Consider the following 19,324-nt stretch of genomic DNA (forward strand, 5'->3'; position numbering starts at 1 on the left):
CTCCCTTATCCCCCGGGGCCAGTCACTCACAAGTATGGCCTCTACCTGCCTTTATCCCCCAGAGCTGCACCACCAGGGCCTCATGGGCTCCTCTCCCTTGGGTCCCCTCCACTCTTGGAAGAAGGTGGCCTCAGTCAAGCTGCAGACTCCCGGGGGGATAAAGTTGAAGGGTCAGTGAAGAGAAAGTCAGAGAAAACAGATGCCAAGGCCTCAGCACACACTCTGAATGTCTCCAAACGTAAAGATCTCTGAATGATCTCTGAAAGGCCAGGCCACGAGTCTTTCTGTGTGTTTGTCACTGTCCCAACCCCCTTGTCTTACCCTGGCCCCCACTCTCCCTCTCCTCGGCCATCCCTCAAGGGACCCATCCCTGGCAAACCTGTGAGCTGCTCAGCCCCCTAAGTGCTCTCAGCACCTCCGCAGACCCCATCCTGGGTGAGAAAGAATTCCCCCCAATGCAGGCCCAGTTCAGCGCTTATGTTGCCCAGCTCTGGCCTTGCACTTCCCTACAGTTGTCTTCCCTCCGGGGTAGGGGTCGGGGAAGGGGAGGGTAAAGGTGATGATCTCTAAGGCTCCAAGCTCTTAGGCCTTATTCGTGTCCTTTCCCATGGAGGGGATTGGGAAGAGATGTCCCTAGCCAGAGATTATAATTCACTCAAATCTTTCACTGAAATTTGTTCACTTATTGTTCTAATTTCCTTGGTGGCTCAGTTGGTAAAGATTCTGCCAAGGATGCAGGAGACGCTGGGTTTGATCCCCGGGTTGGGAAGATCCCCTGGAAAAGGAAATGGCAACCCATGCCTGTGTTCTTGCTTGGGAAATCTCATGAACAGAGAACCCTGGCAGGCTACAGACCATGGAGTCGCAAGAGGGGTACACGAATTAGCAGCTAAATCATCATCCACATTGTTCTGAGGCCTCAAAGGCCTAGTTATACTGGAGGCCACCTGACCCATTAGCCAGGACCGGGACTCATTCAGTTTCAAAAGGCCCCGCCCTCTTCTCACTTTTCCAGTTGAGCAGCGCCCACAGTTCTCAGGTATTCGCCAGGCAGAGATGACTGACACAAACTCGGTCCAATGAAGAGCCGATATTTCAGGGTCCAGGTCACTATTCCTCTCAGGTGATCTGGTAGAAGTAGGTTCCTTCCTGTGGGCGTCTCAGCATCCCCCACACCCAACAGGTAAGCTGCCCCAAGACCCAGAAGATGGAACCAGGCAACCTGATTTAGAGCTCAGGAAAGGAAAGTGCAAAGTTTCTCTGCCAAGCCTATCTCTATGTGTGGCTTCTGCCATCTCCGCATTTTGTATCGGGTTTGCATGTCTCTGTCCCAGTTTATGTTTGACCTTCACTTTGCTCCTTGGCGAAGTTCCTCAGGAATTCCACCTGGCCTTGGCCCATCTAAGGGAAAAGGAATCTTGTCCTCACAGAGGGCAGATGCAATTGGAGGCCTTCATGGCGCCAGAGACTCAAGCAGCCGACTGGACTGAAATATTAATACTTAAGTCTGAATGACAACCGAGGACAGCTGGAGGGGCACCTGGCATCTCTCTTCCTTATGAACAGAACAGTCTCACAAGAGGCTAGAGCCCTCTCCAAATTTCAGGGCTCTAGCTGTCGGCCTGAACATCTGGGAGGAAAATGGGGAAAGAACAAGGAAGGAGTTGAGCTAGCCCCAGAGGAAGTGGTTGACGTAGGGTCGAGGCATCCCAGTTCGGGTGCTCACGGGAGTCCATGACACCTCTTGGCCCCACCCGCCTGTCTCCCTATGCTATGCTTAGCTGCTCAGCCGTGTCCAACTCTTTGGGACCCCACAGACTGCAGCTCGCCAGGCTCCTCTGTCCATGGGGATTCTCCAAACAAGAATACTGGAGTGGGTTGCTCTGCCCTCCTCCAGGGAATCTTCCCAACCCAGGAATCGAAGCCACGTCTCCTGCATTGCAGGTGTGGGTTCTTTACCGGCTGAGCCACCAGGGAAGCCGTAGGAGCTGTTTCCCTAGGAGGAACTAAATGTACTTGAATGGGATCTTTGACCACAGCGGGTCCACCAGGTGGCAGTGCTTCCCGGGCTCAGACCGGACCGGGTCTGCAGTGTAAGAGAGCGGCCACCAGAGGGCAACACAGGGACTAGCGGCTGAACCACGCTGCGGGTTGCCTAGTAACTGTGACGCAACCGGCTCCCAGTTTGCACCCTCCTCAAGGCCTCCCAGGTTATTTCTGGCCTAACAAAGACTGTTGCACAAGGAGTGGCCTCAGGAGTCCCAGAATTGCCTCTCCTTTAAGCCTGGAGAATCTAAAATGGTCCAGGGACCCCAAATCCAGCTCCACCCTGGCGTCTAGGGGACTGGGCAGCTACTGTCCCAGCTCTTCGGAATGTCCAGGATCATGAAAAGAATATAAACATTTTCCATTCCCCTCAGTAGCTCCACAGTCATTGGGACGCTCTGGTTTCCCTAGTGGCTAAAGCAGAGCAACCTGCTCTCTCCCCTCTCCCTCCCTCCCCTTCTAAACTGGGGCTGCATTAATGGCAAATGACCTTAAGCCAGACCTTGAGCCTCCAGCAGCTGAACTATACTTCAGAGGAGTAGGGGGTAGGGTTGGGGGTGGGTGATAAGGCCCAACTCTGACCTTCTGTGGTCTTGATTCTCTCCCTTTTCCCCAAGAATTCTGTCCTTGCCTCAAAACTCTTGATTTTTATGACCCTGAAAACAGAATACTTCCAATTCCAGATGGTAAGTATGACCCGAGAAACCAGAAAGGGAACCAAGAAAGTGAAGCAGACACAAGACAAGGAGTGTGGTTATAATGAGCTCAAAGCCTGTGCCGATCTGGTCTGGTGAAAGGACCTGGGTGAGACGAGGTCAGCGCCTGGGGTAGAGTCAGGGGGTCCTTCTGGCCGAGGCAACAGTAGTGGTTCCAGGCACGTCTCTGGGTCATGAGGAGCCAGCTGGCCCTGGGGTTGGGCTCTGACTGGGGCCCAGGTGTTGATCACTAAGGTGTCAGGGTCACCCAGCGGCACCATGGTGGAGGATCACACGGGCATGTGAAGTTCGTTGTACTCGTCCTGGCCATCTTCATCAAAGTTTGGTTCAGCATCTTCAGAGTCCAGCTGTAGAAGGGAGTGGAAAGTTGGGAAAGGCAGGGGAAGTGGGCTTGCCGCCTCCCACTCACCAGCTCCTCCTCTGGCTGGCAGCCCTCACTGCCCCCAGACCTTTCCAGCCTCACTGTCTACAGGGACCATGGCCCCAAGCTGAAGCACCTCCCTCTGGTCGAAAGCTTCGGGTCACCCCCTAGTGATGCCTCCTAATAATAATGATGGTAGCCGGCACACAGAAAAACTTTCCTGGTGCTCCGAGCTCCTGGTGCCTTTGTACACCATGTGTGAATGGACATTTTCAAAAAGATGCCCCTTCCTCTAGCTCAGAGGATCCTAGCCTGGACCAGTTTCACGGAAGACAGGTTTTCCACAGAATGGGATGGGGCTGGTGAGTGGAGATGGTTTCGGGCTGATTCAAGCACCTGGCATTTACTGTGCACAGTATTTCCATTATTATTATTACATCAGCTCCACATCAGATCATCAGGCATTAGATCCTGGGGAGTGGGGATGCCTGCTCCAGCTGACCGAAGCAGGGCTCAGAATGGATTTCAATCCCGACCCATCCCTCAGCTGTGTGCTTTTGTTCAGGACACAACCTGCACAATTGTCTCCAAGAGCCTCCGCTTCCTTCACGCCAAACCACCCTTCTCATTGCTTTACCTGGACTCATGTTTAATCCTCACCACAATTTCATAAGGGAGACTCTATTAGTAGCCCCATTGTGCTGTACTTAGTCACTCTGTCGTGTCCAACTTTGTCCGACCCCCCTGCCAGGCTCCTCTGTCCATGGGGATTCTCAGGCAAGAATACAGGAATGGGTTGCCATGCCCTCCTCCAAGGGATCTTCCCAACCCAGGGATCGAACCCAGGTCTCCCGCATTGCAGGTGGATTTTTAACCAACTAAGCCACCAGGGAAGCCCAAGAATGCTGGAATGGGTAGCCTATCCCTTCGCCAGGGGACCTTCCCAACCCAGGAATCCAACTGGGGTCTCCTGCGTTGCAGGCAGATTCTTTACCAGTTGAGCTACCAGAAACCCAGGAGCCCCGTTGAGATTTCAGAAGATCAGTCACACAACAGAGACTGGGAGCCAGGCCTCCCTGATCCAGGGCCCCAGGCCCCCTAAGACCGACCCAAGCACCCTCCCTTACCGCCTGCAGCTCCCTGTCCTGGAAGAGCCGGGGCAGAAGGCAACGCCTCAGAGGCACTGTGAGCAGCAGCACGAAGGGAAAGGCGAGTGAGGCCGCCGTGGACTTGACCACCCAGAGCAGTGCGATGCAGCCCAGCTGAATGCACGTAAAGAGGTGCATTCGCCAGGTCTTCACCTGGGGAACAGGTGTCGGGTCTCACCACATCCTTGGGGACTCGGCTCCGCAGGTCCCAACTTATCCTCCGGAGTCATCGAGTCCATCTCCAGTGCTGGGGTCCCTCAGAGTCCCCCCATTACCCCGTCTCCCCATCTCCATGCCTCCCGGCCCTACCTTGGTCACGTAGGGCTGTTCAGGATGGTGTTTTGCCGGCATGAGGATGAGCAGTAGACGCTGGGACAGCTGGATGCCAGAAAGCGACGTGACCCCCATGTACAGGAAAATCCCAAAGAGCACAGCCAGTGGGATCCGACGTAGCACAGCCCCCATGACGATGGACAGGCCTGGAGGAGGAGACAGACACCCCCATGGTGATGGACAGGCCTGGAGAAGACAGACACCCACGGGACCCCTCCAACAGCCCCTGTGGGGACGGATGCGCCTGTGCAGTCACTGCGACCAAGAGAAGATAGAGCTGGACAGAGAACCAAGGAACGTGGAGTGTCAAGGAACAGGTCTGGGGTCAGAGCCGGGGCTATTCATGATGCATTTGGAAACTCAGAAGAGATCTGGGTCAAGTCAGGGATGGAGAAAGGATTTCAGGTCCCAGAAGGCAAGTCTGTGGGGTGGGGGCCGGGGTTTACAAGACGGGCGCTCTCACCTACAAGGCTGGCGATGAGCACTCCAGTGACCCGCTGCTCCCGCACCTCCTGGATCTGGGGCTTGTCGCCGGGCGCAATGGCAGTGCGCATAACAGTCAGCGCGTTCACGTGGGTCACCGAGCGGACGGTGGCGGCCGTGAGCCAGGGCAACCCAAACAACCCACAGAGCCCACCCAGGGAGCCGATCAGAAGCAGGTCCAGGTGGAAGCCAGAGCCTTTGAGTAGCCTCCGCGCCTTCTGGCTAACGATGAGCCTGGGGGAGAGCAGGGGTGAGGGGCAGGCGGGCACACACAGCGGGGACCAGAAGAGGGCGGAGGACATGCAGAGCGGAGGCTGTCCGCCAGGACCCGCCAGCTTTCTTTTCCAAGCTCTCAAACTGAAGTTCTCACATTTAAGCAAGTTTGAGGCAAATTCCCAATACTGTGGATATTCAAATACCACAAAAGCCAGATGCCAGCTCTCACCACGTCATTGTGGTTTAACCAAAATGAGACACATGTGAGGATCCCTGACTGAGAGAGCGTGCTGCCAGCACGTTCTGAGGACTGTCAAGTGCCACCCTGCAAGTGGTGGTGGCAACAGACAGATATCCTCTCGGAGCATCACGGGGACACCATGCCCCAGGCCCAGGGACCCCCCTAGGAGGCTGCCAGTCCCACGACCCCACTCCTCCCCAGCCTCCTCCGCCCCGGGCCCGCCCCGTCCCCTCACGCAGTGATCTGTGTCTCCATGAAGATCAGGATGAGGACCAGGAGTGCGGGCACAGCGGCCGCCACCATCATCCAGGGTGGGAAAGGACGCGCACTGCCCAGGGGCGGGATGAACCAGGTGCGCTTGCTGGGGGAGGTCACTGAGAGCCCCGTGGGCACCGTCAGCTTCTGCACGGCCAGAAGGAAGACTGGGTTTGGGGACGCCAGCCACTCCACGTAGCAGCTGTTCCCACCCAGCTCCGTGTCCCCGGCACCAGGGCTCCAGGGAATTGGGATGTGAACAGACAGCTTTGGGGAAAATTAGTTCTGTAATCCTCCAAAGTCATTGTCCCTCCAAGGTTCTGGCAGTGAATGAGGAAATGATCCACCTTCTCCCTGAGCCCCAGGGGAGCTGTCAGGAGACCTGCTCTGGGGCACCTGTCATTCTGCCCCCAGTCTCACACTGGTTCCTCCAAGAGTCTTGACTAAGGGTCGCACACAGCCCCAGACCCCCTGCTGGCCTCCACAGCTGGACCACACGGCTGCTTCTGAAACCCCCCAGCCACCCACTCCTATGCAGCACCAGCATGTAGCCACTCCACTAGGAAAGCTGGGTTCCAGCCCTGACTGGCTGCTGGGGCAGTGGGGACCTGTTATGGCCACCATGTCAAGGCCCTAGGGGTGAGAACCAGCTGCCAGAGGGGGTTGGGGCTCACTCACCTGTGTGTAGGTGTCTGTGATGGAGTAATCCACCAGGACCATCACCAGAATGGAAATGGGGATGCCAAAGTCCCCGATGATGCGGCGAGCCTTGAGAAGGACCAGTCAGGGGAAGGGAGCCAGAGGGGGATAAGGGAAGAGTCAGGAAACTGACATGGGGGCTTATTACCCAGACCCTTCTTGAGCCTGCGGTAGTAGCACCATTAGTTGCTCCATTCTGTCTGACTCTTTGTGACCCCATGGACTGTAGCCCAGCAGGCTCCATGGGATTCTCCAGGCAAGAATACTGGAGTGGGTTGCCATGCCCTTCTCCAGGGGATCCTCCCAACCCAGGGACCGAACTCCAGTCTCCTGCACTGCAGGCAGATTCTTTACCAGCTGAGCTACCAGGGAAGCCTGAGCAGGAGCCAGAAGTCTCCTGACCTGAACCTGTAAACCCCACAGATGCCCACCCAGCCCAGGGGGGCATTCCTCTCCTGGTCACACTTCTCTGAGGGCTTCAGACAGGGGGCGGGGGGCTGCACGGACTTGGCTGGGGTCTCCCATAACTGGGAGAAGGGAGGAGCCCCTCCTCTCCAGAGCGGAGCCTGGTGGTGCCAGCAGGAACGGAGGGACACCCACGGGGACTCTACAGGCCCCACTCCCGCCGACCACACACCTTGCCGCCCAGGAAGCGGCTGTTTCTGAACTTGCGCAGGAAGAAGGCGATGAGGAAGGTCCCCAGCATGAGGATGAGGGACAGCAGAGCCGTGTTGGGCTGGTTCCTGGGGCCGGGCGGCCCCTCGGTGGGGGGCAGGGCACTCGCATTCAGGTCCAGCTCCGCCTGCAGGGCTCCCTCGGGCGGGTAGAATGGCAGCAGCGGGTGCTCCGTGAAGACCTGGGTGGGTTACAAGGTTGCCCCAGTGCTCACCTGGGCAGGTGAGCCTGACTTCACAGCATCAGTACACACCTGTGAGGGAGAGGGCGGGCGGTCCCCTCCCCTCCCACACGTGAGCAGGCAACGTAACACAGGACATCCAGCTCCATCTCACACACACACTCACGCCGCTCCTCTACGCACAGTGACCCAAGGACCCCCAGCCCAGAAGCACTGACAGGGGCCCCCTTTCATCCCATACCGGTGCAGGCGAAACCCAGACTTTAAACCTCTGGCTTTGGCACCTGCACTTCAGCTCAGATCGGGCTGAGCGCATCCTCACCCCCCATGCCCACAACCTACAGAGCCTTCCTCCTTGTCCCGTCCCCCTCCAGCGCTCCGCACCCCACCCAGGGTGCTGCCCAGCCCCGACGTAAACCCACCCCCAAGACCTCTGGGGGCTGCCACCTTGTAGAGCTTGTGGAAGGTCTCATAGATGAAAATGAGCGAGATGAGGAAGGCAAAGATCTCCTGGGTGAAAGGCGAGATGTAGCGGACCAGGAAGCTGCCTTCCGCGGCCACCAGGGCGAGGACGAACACCACCAGCCAGAGGCCCACCCACACACGGCCCGTGAGATACTCCAAGTCCTGGGCCCGGCAGAACTAGAGATTCGCAGAGAGAGGCACTTACCCACAGCTGTCTGCCCTGGCTGTCAGGGCCCCACGGGACAGGCGGGACAGGCGAACCCCGAGGGAGGGGGGTAGCCACCCCGGAGGCCCATCACCTGGGCCAGGGGCTCCAGGTAGAGCCAGTGACCCCTGGGGAGGGACTGGGTGGCAGTCACCTTGAAGAAGGCTTCTTCGAAGACAAGCAGTGGCCCCGAGAAGCCGACCACGAGCAGCGGCTGGGCCCCCAGCAGAGAAAAGAGGACGCCAAGCACAGCCGTGGACACGATCAGCTCAGACACACCCATCAGCCCCTCCGTCTTCTCCCCTGGTGCGAGCGAGTGTCAGTGGGGTGGCCGTGGCCCGGCTCCTTCCACCTGGCCCCCCTTTCGCATCTAGCTTCCCCTAACCTGTGCTGTGCTATGCTGAGTCGCTCAGTCATGCCCGACTCTTTGCGACCCCTGGACTGTAGCCCGCCAGGCTCCTCTGTCCATGAGGATTTTTCCAGGCAAGAATACCGGAGTGGGATGCCATGCCCTCTTCCAGGGAATCTTTCCAACCCAGGGATCGAACCCAGGTCTCCCCCCATTGCAGGCGGATTCTCTACCATCTGAGCCACCAGGGAATCCCTCCCCTAACCTGGGGACCTAGGAAATACAGAGCAGCGCCCTCCAGAATGGTAGACAGGGCCCCTCACCACCATCAGCACCAGCCCCCCAGGGTGGTCACCGGATGCCCCACTCCCTCTCACATTACAGGCATCCCAGAAGTGGCCACGGGACCCCCTGGCCCAGGAATGCTGCAGGTGACACTGAGTCCCCTCACCTCTCCTCCTGCCCCTCACCTAGCAGCCCCCCGAAGGTGATGGCGGGGCTGAGGGCAGCGAAGTAGATGAAGAGCACGGCGGCCACGCACTGGGAATGCAGGGCGTCCCGCAGGTCACTGGGGTAGTGCGGGTACCGGCGCTTCACGTCCCGGACAAGCCCCCCAAACACCGAGCCGGTCCGCAGCAGGGGGTCGTCATCAGGGGCGGCCTCAGAGCTCCCCAGTTCCATCGACAGTTCTGGGGGAACACAGAGGCTGCTGGAACCTTGGGCTGGGAGCAGATCCTGGGCCGCATCCTTCCCAGCCCAGGTCCCAGGGCAGAGACGTGGGTCAGGGATTAGAAGTCGGAGTGCAGGACTCAGGAGTCAGACGGGGCCAAGGAGACATGGGTGCAGGGAGCCCCGGGCCCCATAGGGTCAGACCTTTCCCGGGGGCCACGTAGCCACCCTGGGTGGTCAGCTCGGCTTTGGTCTGCTCACGCTCCCGGCGCTTTCTGAGCAGCTCGCGCTGGAAGGCAGCCACAGAGCGCAGCAGATCTCGGCCCTCCACCTCGGATGGGGGGATCACGATGCTGCCATCCAGGAACTCGCTGATGGCGCTCAGGAGGTCCTGCCGGTCGTCCGCCTGGTAGGCAGCCTCATGGAACAGCTGAGGGCAGGAGAGGCAGGGGCTGAGCCCACAGCCCAGGGAGGGGGCCTTCAGGGAGGAGGTGTTGGGCCATCACAGAGCCAGAGGCAAGGGGGATGTTCAGCCACACACACAGGTCCAGGATGCTGGTCAGAGCTATGACTCAGGTCCCTTCTGGCAGGGAGCCACAGCCCTGAACACCACTCCTCACCCCCAGGAGCGTTCTCTAGCCCCCTGGGAGAACCTCCAGACTTTTCCACAATGCAACAGTGACGCCCGGCATTGCCTTACCAATCCAACCTCCATTCTGATTGGAGAGTGCCCAAGCCTGCTGGTCAGTAAGTATTTCGAACACCATCCCTGGCTAGAGGGCCCTCCTGTCCAAGCCCTGGAGGATCCTGCCTCCCTTTCAAGTCTCCTGTCACATCCAAAACTTCAGAGCCTGGGCTTCTCTCCTGGATCCACCTCCCTGTGTCCCAGCTCCCTTTTCTGTCTCCGCTCACAGCTGCCTCCACCACTCCAGAGTACTGTCTCCACCCAGGGGGGCCGAAGCACCCCTGCATTCGTGGGTGCCACTGGGGGACAGTAAGAGGGACGGGGAACAAACAGGGCTCCGGGGAACAAGACCCACCTTGTCAGACATGAGGGTGGCAATGGACCGCCCAAGCTCGTGATAGTCGGTGCTGGTGTGGCTTGGCCCCAGCATCACGAAGAGGAAGCGAACTGGCACGGGGACCTCAAGCACAGACTCCAAGAGCACAGCCTCGTTCAGGCGCACAAAGGCAGCCGCTGGCTGCTCCAAGAAAGGCACACAGCCTGGAGGGAGAGCAAGGCGCAGGGTGCTGGGCCAAGGCAAGAGGTCAAGGCAGGCCCTGCAGGGGCTATATAGGGCCATCATGTACAGTTGATCAGGTTGCACACTGCACAAAGGAACCCCAATCTAAAGTAGCCCTATTTGTTTATATGTTTGTATATTTATTATAATTTACCAACAGGTGGAGATCAAGGGTATTAAGGAAGAGTTGCCTTTGTCTAATTCTCACAAAGGTGCTATATGGACCAGCAGCAGGCCAAGATAGCAGAAAACTGAACAAGAAGCAGACAGAGGATTAGGGAAGAAAAGGTTGGGGCAAGATGGGCTGAGAGGAAGAGAAAGGGCAGGTTGAGGGCCTGGCTGGAATGGAAGAGGCAGCCTGCAGGCCAAAGTCAAGCAGACTGCAGTGGAGGCATCCACGCCCATAACCCCTAGCCCCAGCACCCAGCCCTCCTTACCCACGAGCACAACAGTAGCCTCGGCATCTTCAGGGATCTTCTCCAGCAGCTTCAGGCTTTTCCCCCGGTGACCATCTCCCCCAGGCATGTGCAGGGGCTTCTGAGGACGCAGAACTGGAATAGGGCTGGGACCCAGACCGGAGGCCGTGGCAGGCCCTCCCATCCCTCACTCCAGGCCTGGACTCTGCCTCCAACCCCTGGATCTGGGCCTCGCTTTCTCCCCGCCGCCCCCCCACCCCAGCCAGGGTGGGGGCTCCTGGTGATATGCCCCACATCAGGAGGGGACCAGTCCAGGATCTGGACCCCTCCTCCAAGCCCCACCACCACTGCAGCTTTATCTTATTTAAGTGACTCCTCTGGCCCTGCCCCATGATCCCACTTAAACCTCCTGTTTCTCCATGCCTAGCCTGGCACCAGGCATCCAACCTTCCTGATCCACTCAATGAAACCCTTGCTGTCCCCCAGCCCAGGTCAGAGCAAGGCAACTGACCTCCTTGGCCTCAGGGTCATGAGGCCAGAGAGGGGCTGGCTCCCCCAGGTCATCGGCCATGGTGGGTACTGCACCGTCAGGGCCGTGGCTGGGGGTTGGGTGGTGATTCCCTAGGACGGAGTTCACACTGGAGCTGGACGCATTTCGGGGAAAGAAGCCACTGTCCTTGTCATCATTGGGATGGCTGGAGAGAGGGCAGAGGGAGCAGGCAGGTGAGCAGGAGAGGTCCTTGGTGGCCTGAGGTCATGGGGAAATGAGAAATGGAGGGTCGAGGCCTCCATTCTCTCTGCCTCAGTGTAATTAGGAACTTTCTAATGGTTGATACTTTCTAAAGGGTGAAGGAATGAGCTCTCTGTCACTTGAGGTATTCAAGCAGACGGGAAAGAGCCACTTGAGAGAGTCTGTGCTCCTGGAAGGCAGCTGAACCTGAAGGCCATCTCCCCTCCCAGGCACCCCACCCCGGCACCTGTGTTTCAGCAGCAGAGTGCGAAGGACACTGGCCCTGTCCTCCGGCCGAATCTGGTCAGACACAATCATGGTCTCCACCACGAGGTGTGCAATGCCTGGCAGAGTGGTCTGCTCCAGGTCAAGAAGGGCAGCCCCTGGGGGAACAGACAGGGAAGGGATCTCATTCCCGTTAGATATAGAAACACCCCTCCCAGTGGCCTTGCTCCCCCAGGGGCAGGCAAGTATGCTTGGTGAGCATAGCATCCCACGTGCCCAGGCAGATACACAGTTCCACGTGACCACAGCCCAGCCCGAAAGGGATGGAAAAGAGAGCAGGGGTGAGGGCACCGCCCCTCCTTGCCCAGAGAGGAGTCATCTGTCCGCTTACTGCCTGGACGGATACCTACTGTGCCCCAGGGATAGAGCCAGGGCCCCATGCACAGCCCCGCCCCTCAGAGTATGACCGTGCAGACCCCACATTCCCCAGGGGCAGCCAGACCTCACCCGGCCCCAGGGCATCGTCCTGGGAGCTGGGCAGCCTGGCCCCGGCCGAGCTCTGCAGCGCCCCTACCGTGGGCTATGGTCCTCCTGAGTTCCAGCAGGCTTCGGAAGGAGAGCGAGGCCACGTGGGGCTTCCCCCAGCGCTCCGTCTCTTCCTCCACGTCCTCCTCAAACTTGATCCAGCGGGCAGTCTCCCGCCAGTGGGGCTCCTGGCTGCGATCCAGCATCAGCTCGTTCAGCTCCACAAACACCTGGGGTGGGGTGCCCAGGGTGAGGGCCTGGGGGGGCCGCCGGGTGGGCCCAGCTGTCCTGAGGATGTGGGTGATGGGCCAGGCAGGCAGGGAGGGAGGGAAAAGGTGGGAAGAGAGGCAAGCGGGACCAAAAGGCCCATCCCCACGGGGTCTGGTACCTCATGAGGCCGCCGGTCCAGTTGCTGCTGCTTCTTCTTCCTGCGCAGGACGGGGGCCAGGCCGCCGGCGCTGCCCCTCCCGCTCTGCGTCCGAGACGGCTTCTTGACCAGGTGCCGCCGCACGCCGGGGTTGTCCTCCAGCCGGTGACCTGCGGAGAAGGTGGGCTCAGCCGTGCCAGGGCACCAGCTCAGGGCCCCCCGGGGTCATGGCCAGCTCCCCCAGCTCCACCCAGCCAGTCTACTTGGAGGGGGCGCCACAGTCACCCAGGGGCTACGCCAACAAAACCACATTGTCTGGGGTGTGGGGGTGCATCTCATACATGAGGAGACTGAGGCTCAGAAAGGGGTCAGGACGAGTCCAAAGTCACACAGGGGACGCTGGCTAAGCCACAGAAAAAGGCAGACCCCCACCCAACCCAGTCCACAGCCCCTGCCATGGCCACGGCCTCTCAATCTGTAGAGCCAGGACCCACAGTAAGTCCCCAGGCTCTGCACCCTCAGGACTCTGCCTGCGCCCCCTGGCACCCACATCCCCCCCATGGGTACACTCAGGCAGGGCTTCCCTCCCTCTCTCCCCACGCGCCCCTTCCAGGCCTGGAGCCAGAACAAGGCCAGCAGCCCAGTTACTCACAAGCCAGTCCCCCCGCCATGGGGCTCAGCTGGCCCCTGATGGATTCCCACAGGTCATAGTCCTCAAAGTCCAGCACAAACATCTCTAAGTCCTCTGAGGTCAGCGAGTCTCGAGGGCTGGGGGTTGGAGCCCTCCCTGGGCCCTGGTCCTCAGCATCCCCGGGCCCAGGGCTCGATGTCCCCTTGGGCTCTGTGACCTCCTCCAGTGGGCTCGTCATCCCCTAGGTGGCCGAGGCTGCAGCCCCCTGCTCCTTCCCAGAGCGCTGGCTCTCTGGAGAGATGGGAGCCTGGACAGCGGTGGTCTTGGTCCAACCAGAGCAAGTGGCCGGGCCTCCTGACCCCAAGTCCCTAGGTCCCCAAGCCTGCTGCCCGCTGCTTCCAGCCCCCACGCTGAGCCTGTAAACACGCCCTCCCCCTGGCCCCCCCATCCCGCCGCCACCACTGCTGCTGCTGCTGCTCCTGCTGCCATCGGATTGTTCCTGCCCCTGTCCTCAGGCCCTGGCAACTTTCCATGACGTACTGAGCTCAAAGCCCTCCCTCCAACTGCCCCCCCTCACCCCGACACACGGTGGTTCCAAGGGGGAGGAGGGAGGGGTGGGTGATGCCCCTAGCCTGGGCACAGTGCCCCATGGGTGATGACAGGTGCCACAGAAACCAGGGCACTGATAAGATGGAAGGAATGTGCCAAGATCACAGCCAGGCCCGGTCGGGGATGGTGTGGTGGGAGCAGAGGGGCCCCGATGCAGGGAGAGGCAGAACCAGGATGAGTGGCCCGGACTCATGGGGCTGGTTCGGGGTGGGGGAGTTAACAAGAGTTTGCCCCAAGGAGAGGAGCCTCGGGGGAGAGGGTACAAGGATGTTTCTAAACGTCACGTGGGGGCTGCCTCATTCCGGGGGTGACTCAGAGGACACAGCCAGGACGGAAGGGCAGAGGTGTCGCCAGGGGAAATCTCAGCTCTGGCACCCGAGGCATGGCCTGGTGAGGTAGTGAGCTCCCCGTCACTGGCCACATTCCAGCAAGCAGGGATACCGCAGAGGGGGCTCAGCCCTGGGTAGGGAAGAGCACCGAGCTTCTCCAAGGTCCCTCACAGGCTGGGCGCCCCTGGGAGTGGGTGTCACTCACTCTTCATATCGTCCAGGTCCGCGGAGCCCAGCATCTGGGCCTCCGCCTCGTCAGTGGGCACCTGCTGCTCCGGGCCGCCTGGGCCGCCCAGGGCACTGCCTGGGCACAGCCGCTCCCGCAGGTCATAGCTGGCCGATGGGCTCCACGGTCGGCCCTTCTCTCCGGTGACTCGGGAGACGCGGGCCCGGGGACTAGGAGAGCTGAGGAGGCAACACGGCAGCCTTGAACTTGGCAGGGAAGCTCCGAGGAGATGGGCCAGGTGAGGGGGTCCCCTACCCTCCCCCAGCTTGGGATGGGGCTGGAATGGCCTCCCTGGGGACTAAACACAGGCTTCTCCTGGGCAGAGAAAAAGCTTATCTCCACCTTCCTGAGCCTATCACGCCGGTCCCCAGGTTCTCTTTGTCCCATTCTCCTCTCCACTCAGACACCCTCTCTCTCCTGGAAGACTGTCCCTGCCGATCCTCCGGTCCTCTCCTCCTGGTCCTTCGTGCAGAGAAGGGGCACACCCTGTCTGCCTCCTCTGCCCCTTCTCTCATCTCCTCCCAGCTTCTTCTCTGGGGTTCAGGAAGGGACCTGCGCTGGGCTGGGCCTGGGGCCGGTACCTGACCGAGTGCTGGGGGCTCTTGTCCGAGCTCGGGCCCACCGAGGGCAGGGGCTTGGCGAAGGCAGCCCTCCCGGAGAGGCCTGGACTGTCATCCTCGTCACTTCCGATGGAAAACTGTGGATAAACCGCGTGTGCCCTGGGTCCATGCTCTGACCCAGCCCCTTAATCCCCCACTGCCAAGCCTCCCCTCCTCTCCACGCCCCCCACTGAGCAGCCAGCACCCCTTCAGGGGTCCCTACCTTTGCTTTTGGTGGGGACTCTGGGGGTGGGGGCTCCGCAGGTTCTGCCTCAGATTCCCCCTCTTCTTCCTCTTCCTCCTCCTCCTCATCCACTCCGGTTCCCCCCTCCTCCTGGATGGGAGGGGTCCCCTCGGAGGGGGGAGCAGAGGTTCTCTCCTTCTTCCTCTTTCTCCTGGTCTGCCGAGCAGAGGTGGGGGGCAGTCGCCGCAGCTTGTGGGGTGGAGGCAGGCGCGCCGAGAGCGGGTGGTGGGTGTGGTGGGATGTGTGTCGGTGAACTGGGGGTGCAGGAGAGCCGGTTGGGGCCCCCACAGCAGAAGGGGGCCCCTCACCACCCTAGGGGCACACACCTTATTATTCTAGCTCAAGGCCGCAAAGAAGGGCACCCTGGTCCTTCCTCCAGAGTCAGGCTCCCCCCAACACCTGTATCCACAGCCTGTCATGGGTAAGGCCTGGTAGAGTGGGGGATGGAGGGATGGAGAGGGGAGGATGGGGGTATGAGAGGCCAGGATACATACAGCAAGGAAGGTAAAGGTGGAATCAGCCGAGACAAGGAGAGGACGAGAGGTGGCCGAAACGAAAGGGCAGGGCCAGAGGAAGGACAGAGCCTTGAGGAAGATGAAGGTCACCAAGGGCAGCCTCAGGCCCATCTCCCTACATCTTCCCTGGGTCTGGGGCCCAGTTCCCCTGGCAGGCAGACAGGTGATGGGTGAGTGAGGCAGGATGACTTAACACGGCGTGGTGGCCCAGCGCAGCGTCCAGCATAAGATGGCCCTGGGTGACCCAGCCAGTGGTGAGCACGGTGATGGTGGCAAATGAAGGTGATGGCGGTGAGGGCGGCCACACTAGGGGTCCCCGGGCTACCCACACTCAAAGTCCCGCTCGCTGTAGCTGCGGCTGGGCTTCTCGGGGTCCCAGGCTGGGGGCTTGCTGATGAGGTCCCCAAACCTGCTCACAGCCAAGGTCTTGCCCAAGTCATCGTCCTCCTCCATGTCTGGACTCAGAGGTGGCTCCTCCAAGGGCACCCGGACCTGCAGACCCAGCAGTCTCTTCTAAGGACCCTCGACCCATGAACTTGACACACCTACCCCAACTCCAAGCCCCAGGTGGAGGTGGGGGGGACCAGCAGACCCCATCTTCTACTCCCCGAGGCTCAGACTGGGGTCAGCCTCCCGGGCTCTCAAGGTCTTGGGACCAGAGGGGTCAACAGATAAGAAAAATACCAAAAGACCACCCCCCTCCTTCTCCATATCCCCGCCCAGCTCCATCCCTGGATCGGGGTGGGGGGGAGGTGTCCCAGAGTCGACCAGAGGACACCCCCACCTCCTCCTGCAGTCCCTCCCCCTCCTCTTCTCCCACCCCCGCGAGCGTCGGTCACCTGGGGTAGGGGGGAGGCGCCCCCGGGTGGCGGGATCACTCCGTTGGCCATGTCCGGAGAAGCGGCTTGGGAGGCTCGGACTCACTGAAGGACCCGTGAGCCGGGTGAGAAGAAGGGGGCGCTGCGCGAACCTAATGGGGAGCCCTGGGGAAGGAGGGCGGGGTCAGGAGTCTCGCGCCGCCGCCCCCTCCCTCTCTTAGGAGCCGGATCCCCCGGCCTCCCCAGCGCCCATCCAGGCCCCGCCGCACCCCGGACGCCCCCGGGCCGGGCGCGCCGCGCCCCGCCCCGCCCTGCGGTACCTCGGGGCTCCGGAGCGTGCGAGGCCCGGGCCGGCCGCCGCGCCCCATTTCCCTCCGGCGCGGGCTCCGGGGCCTGTCGCCACGCAGGGTCGGACAGCCGGGGGGCGCCCGCGGCCGCGGGGAGTCGAGCGGACGCAGGCGCCGGAGCCCGCAGCCCGCGGCTCCACCTCCTCGCGCTCGGCTCCGCAACTCCGCCGCCGCCGCCGCCGCTGGGCCGCACAATGGGAGCGGGCGGGCGGTGACTCACCCCGCCCCGGCCGGCCCGGCTCCCACGCGCCGGCCCCCGCAGGACCCCACCTTTCCACCAGCCCCTTCTCCCGCGCCCCACGCGTTGCCCCGGGCGCGTGCGCCACCCTCCACTCCCACAATTCCCAGATTCACGCACCAACCTTGCTTTTAGCCTCCCCTCCCTGTAAGAGTTCTGGAGGCGACCCCTCCGCAGCCGCCAGCCCCTCCTCGCAGACCTGGGGGAGCACCCACCACCTGTCCCTTCGGTCCCGACATAGCCCCAGATGCCTGGCTCCTGCTGCCGGCACCGCCCAAAATTTGACCTTGGCAGTTACCTCCCCTCCCTGGGCCTTGGTTTCTCCATCTAGCCAGAGGGGCCTGGAATCGGGGCGTTCCAAAGTTCCCTCCAGCTCTAAGATTCTCTGGCTCAGTTTCCTCAACCTCCCCCCTCCTCCAATCCCTGAAGTAGTCACTTCTCCTCTCTCAAGAGCAAAGTCTATGGAAGGCTACACTGGATCCCAATTTGACCCTCTGGGGTCTGGATGAAACTAGGCACCTAGCACATTGACGTGTCCCTAACTGCCCCTCGCTTTACAGCTGATGAAGACACGTCCCTGAATCCTTAGAACTTAGGAGGATGTGCAGGGAGAACCCAGGATGGAGCTGATGGGCAGGGGAGAGTGGCACTGGCCAGACCCAGGAGAGGGTAACCAACATCGCGAGTGGGGTACAGGGTGCTGGGCATGATGGGCTCCAGGTGGGAAAAGAGGTTTAACCCTGTTACCTTGGACGGGTAATTTCCCCTCTCCCAGCCCTGCCCTCTGGCTCAGATGGTAAAGAATCTCCCTGCAATGCAAGTGACCCAGGTTCAATCCCTAGTGAGGAAGATCCCCTGGAAAAGGGAATGACTACCCGCTCCAGTATTCTTGCCTGGAGAATCCCATGGACAGAGGAGACTGGTGGGCTACAGTCCAGTCAGTCAGTCAGTTCAGTCGCTCAGTCGTGTCCGACTGCGACCCCATGAACCACAGCACGCCAGGCCTCCCTGTCCATCACCACCTCCCGGAATTTACCCAAACTCATGTCCATTGAGTCGGTGATGGCATCCAACCATCTCATCCTCTGTTGTCCCCTTCTCCTCCTGCCCTCAATCTTTCCCAGCATCAGGGTCTTTTCCAATGAGTCAGCTCTATGTATCGGGTGGCCAAAGTATTGGAGTTTCAGCTTCAACATCAGTCCTTCCAATGAATATTCAGGACTGATCTCCTTTAGGATGGACTGGTTGGATGTCCTTGCCATCCAAGGGACTCTCAAGAGTCCTCTGGGGTTGCAAAACCATGGGACACAACCGAATGACTGACACACCCACAAAACCCTGGCCGCAGCTGGGTTTCCACTCAACCTGAAGGAAGGTTTTCTCCATTCAGAGCCAACAGCAGGGAGAGGGGAAGGCAGCTAGCATCGGCTGAGCACTGCGTCCAGTCTGGGCCCTCTCCATCCTCCTCTTGGCCTCATCATAGCTGAGATTCAGGAAAGCTGTGACCCTGCCACGGTTGCAGCCGGGAAGCAGGCTGCTGACAGGGCATCTTCTGTATATGTCCCAGCTGCCGCCCGTTACTGCTCCCAACCTCTTTCAGCAAAGGAGAGGTGGTCAGCCTTCCAGGCTCATAGGGTGTGGGGAGGGTGAACCAAGACGCCCAGGTGAGAGTCAGCTGGGTTTAAGTAGAGTGTGTGAACTGTGCCCTGAAACTCGGGGTGTGAGACCCATCTGTTACAGGTTGAATTGTGCACCCTCCCCCACGTGCGTGCACGCTCACACATACACACACACACACACACACACCCCACCCATTCATAGGTTGAAATCTTAATCCCCAGTACCTCCAAAGGTGACCTTATTTGGAAATGAGGTTATACTGGGAGAGGGTGGGCTCCTTTTCTAATATGAAAGTTGTTTCATTGCTGAGTCGTGTCTGACTCTGACCATGTAGACTGCAGCACGTCAGGCTTCCCTGTACTTCACTGTCTCCCGGAGCTTGCTCAAACTCAGGTCCACTGAGTCGGTGATGCCATCCAACCTTCTCATCCTATACTGCCCTCTTCTCCTCCTGCCTTCAATCTTTCCCAGCATCAGGTTTTTTTCCAGTGAGTCGGCTCTTGGGATCAGGTGGCCAGAGTATTGAGTGGTATCCTTATAAAAAGGGGAAATGTGGACACAGACATACTCGGGAGAGTGCCATGTGAAGTTTGGAGTTG

At 60.1% G+C, this 19,324-nt stretch overlaps 1 protein-coding gene across 2 annotated transcripts; it reads right to left on the reverse strand.

Annotated features, from left to right (window-relative positions):
- Nucleotides 1–2,655: 2,655 nt before the first annotated feature.
- SLC4A3 (solute carrier family 4 member 3) lies at nt 2,656–17,250 on the reverse strand. 2 transcript variants are annotated; one of them, XM_065927641.1, is made up of 23 exons: nt 17,230–17,250; nt 16,542–16,685; nt 16,032–16,194; nt 15,167–15,441; nt 14,926–15,041; nt 14,324–14,523; nt 12,571–12,719; nt 12,232–12,412; nt 11,680–11,815; nt 11,214–11,397; nt 10,724–10,823; nt 10,083–10,267; nt 9,247–9,472; nt 8,844–9,062; nt 8,179–8,327; nt 7,802–7,996; nt 7,136–7,354; nt 6,478–6,567; nt 5,780–5,946; nt 5,068–5,321; nt 4,581–4,750; nt 4,251–4,424; nt 2,656–3,109 (listed from the first exon to the last, which is right to left on the reverse strand). In XM_065927641.1, exons 2-23 carry the CDS (start codon nt 16,590–16,592, stop codon nt 3,032–3,034), a joined length of 3,681 nt encoding a protein of 1,226 aa, XP_065783713.1. In that variant the 5' UTR covers nt 16,593–16,685; nt 17,230–17,250; the 3' UTR covers nt 2,656–3,031. The 2 variants fall into 2 exon arrangements, with proteins under 2 accessions (XP_065783713.1, XP_065783712.1); XM_065927640.1 differs by lacking the exon at nt 17,230–17,250 and adding an exon at nt 16,841–17,006.
- Between the last annotated feature and the right edge of the window lie 2,074 nt (nt 17,251–19,324).

Source organism: Muntiacus reevesi, chromosome 3 (assembly GCF_963930625.1).
Source record: "Muntiacus reevesi chromosome 3, mMunRee1.1, whole genome shotgun sequence".
Lineage (NCBI taxonomy): Eukaryota > Metazoa > Chordata > Mammalia > Artiodactyla > Cervidae > Muntiacus > Muntiacus reevesi.

What these genes read in the sequence shown, in the direction of transcription:
- SLC4A3 (XM_065927641.1), bottom strand. Translation starts at nt 16,592, where the DNA reads ATGGCCAACGGAGTGATCCCGCCACCCGGGGGCGCCTCCCCCCTACCC. An exon ending in CCTTCCACAAGCTCTACAAG is followed by an intron (nt 7,355 to 7,801) that starts GTGGCAGCCCCC and finishes TAACCCACCCAG; the next exon opens with GTCTTCACGGAGCACCCGCT. An exon ending in ATGGAGACACAGATCACTGC is followed by an intron (nt 5,322 to 5,779) that starts GTGAGGGGACGG and finishes GCTCTCCCCCAG; the next exon opens with GCTCATCGTTAGCCAGAAGG.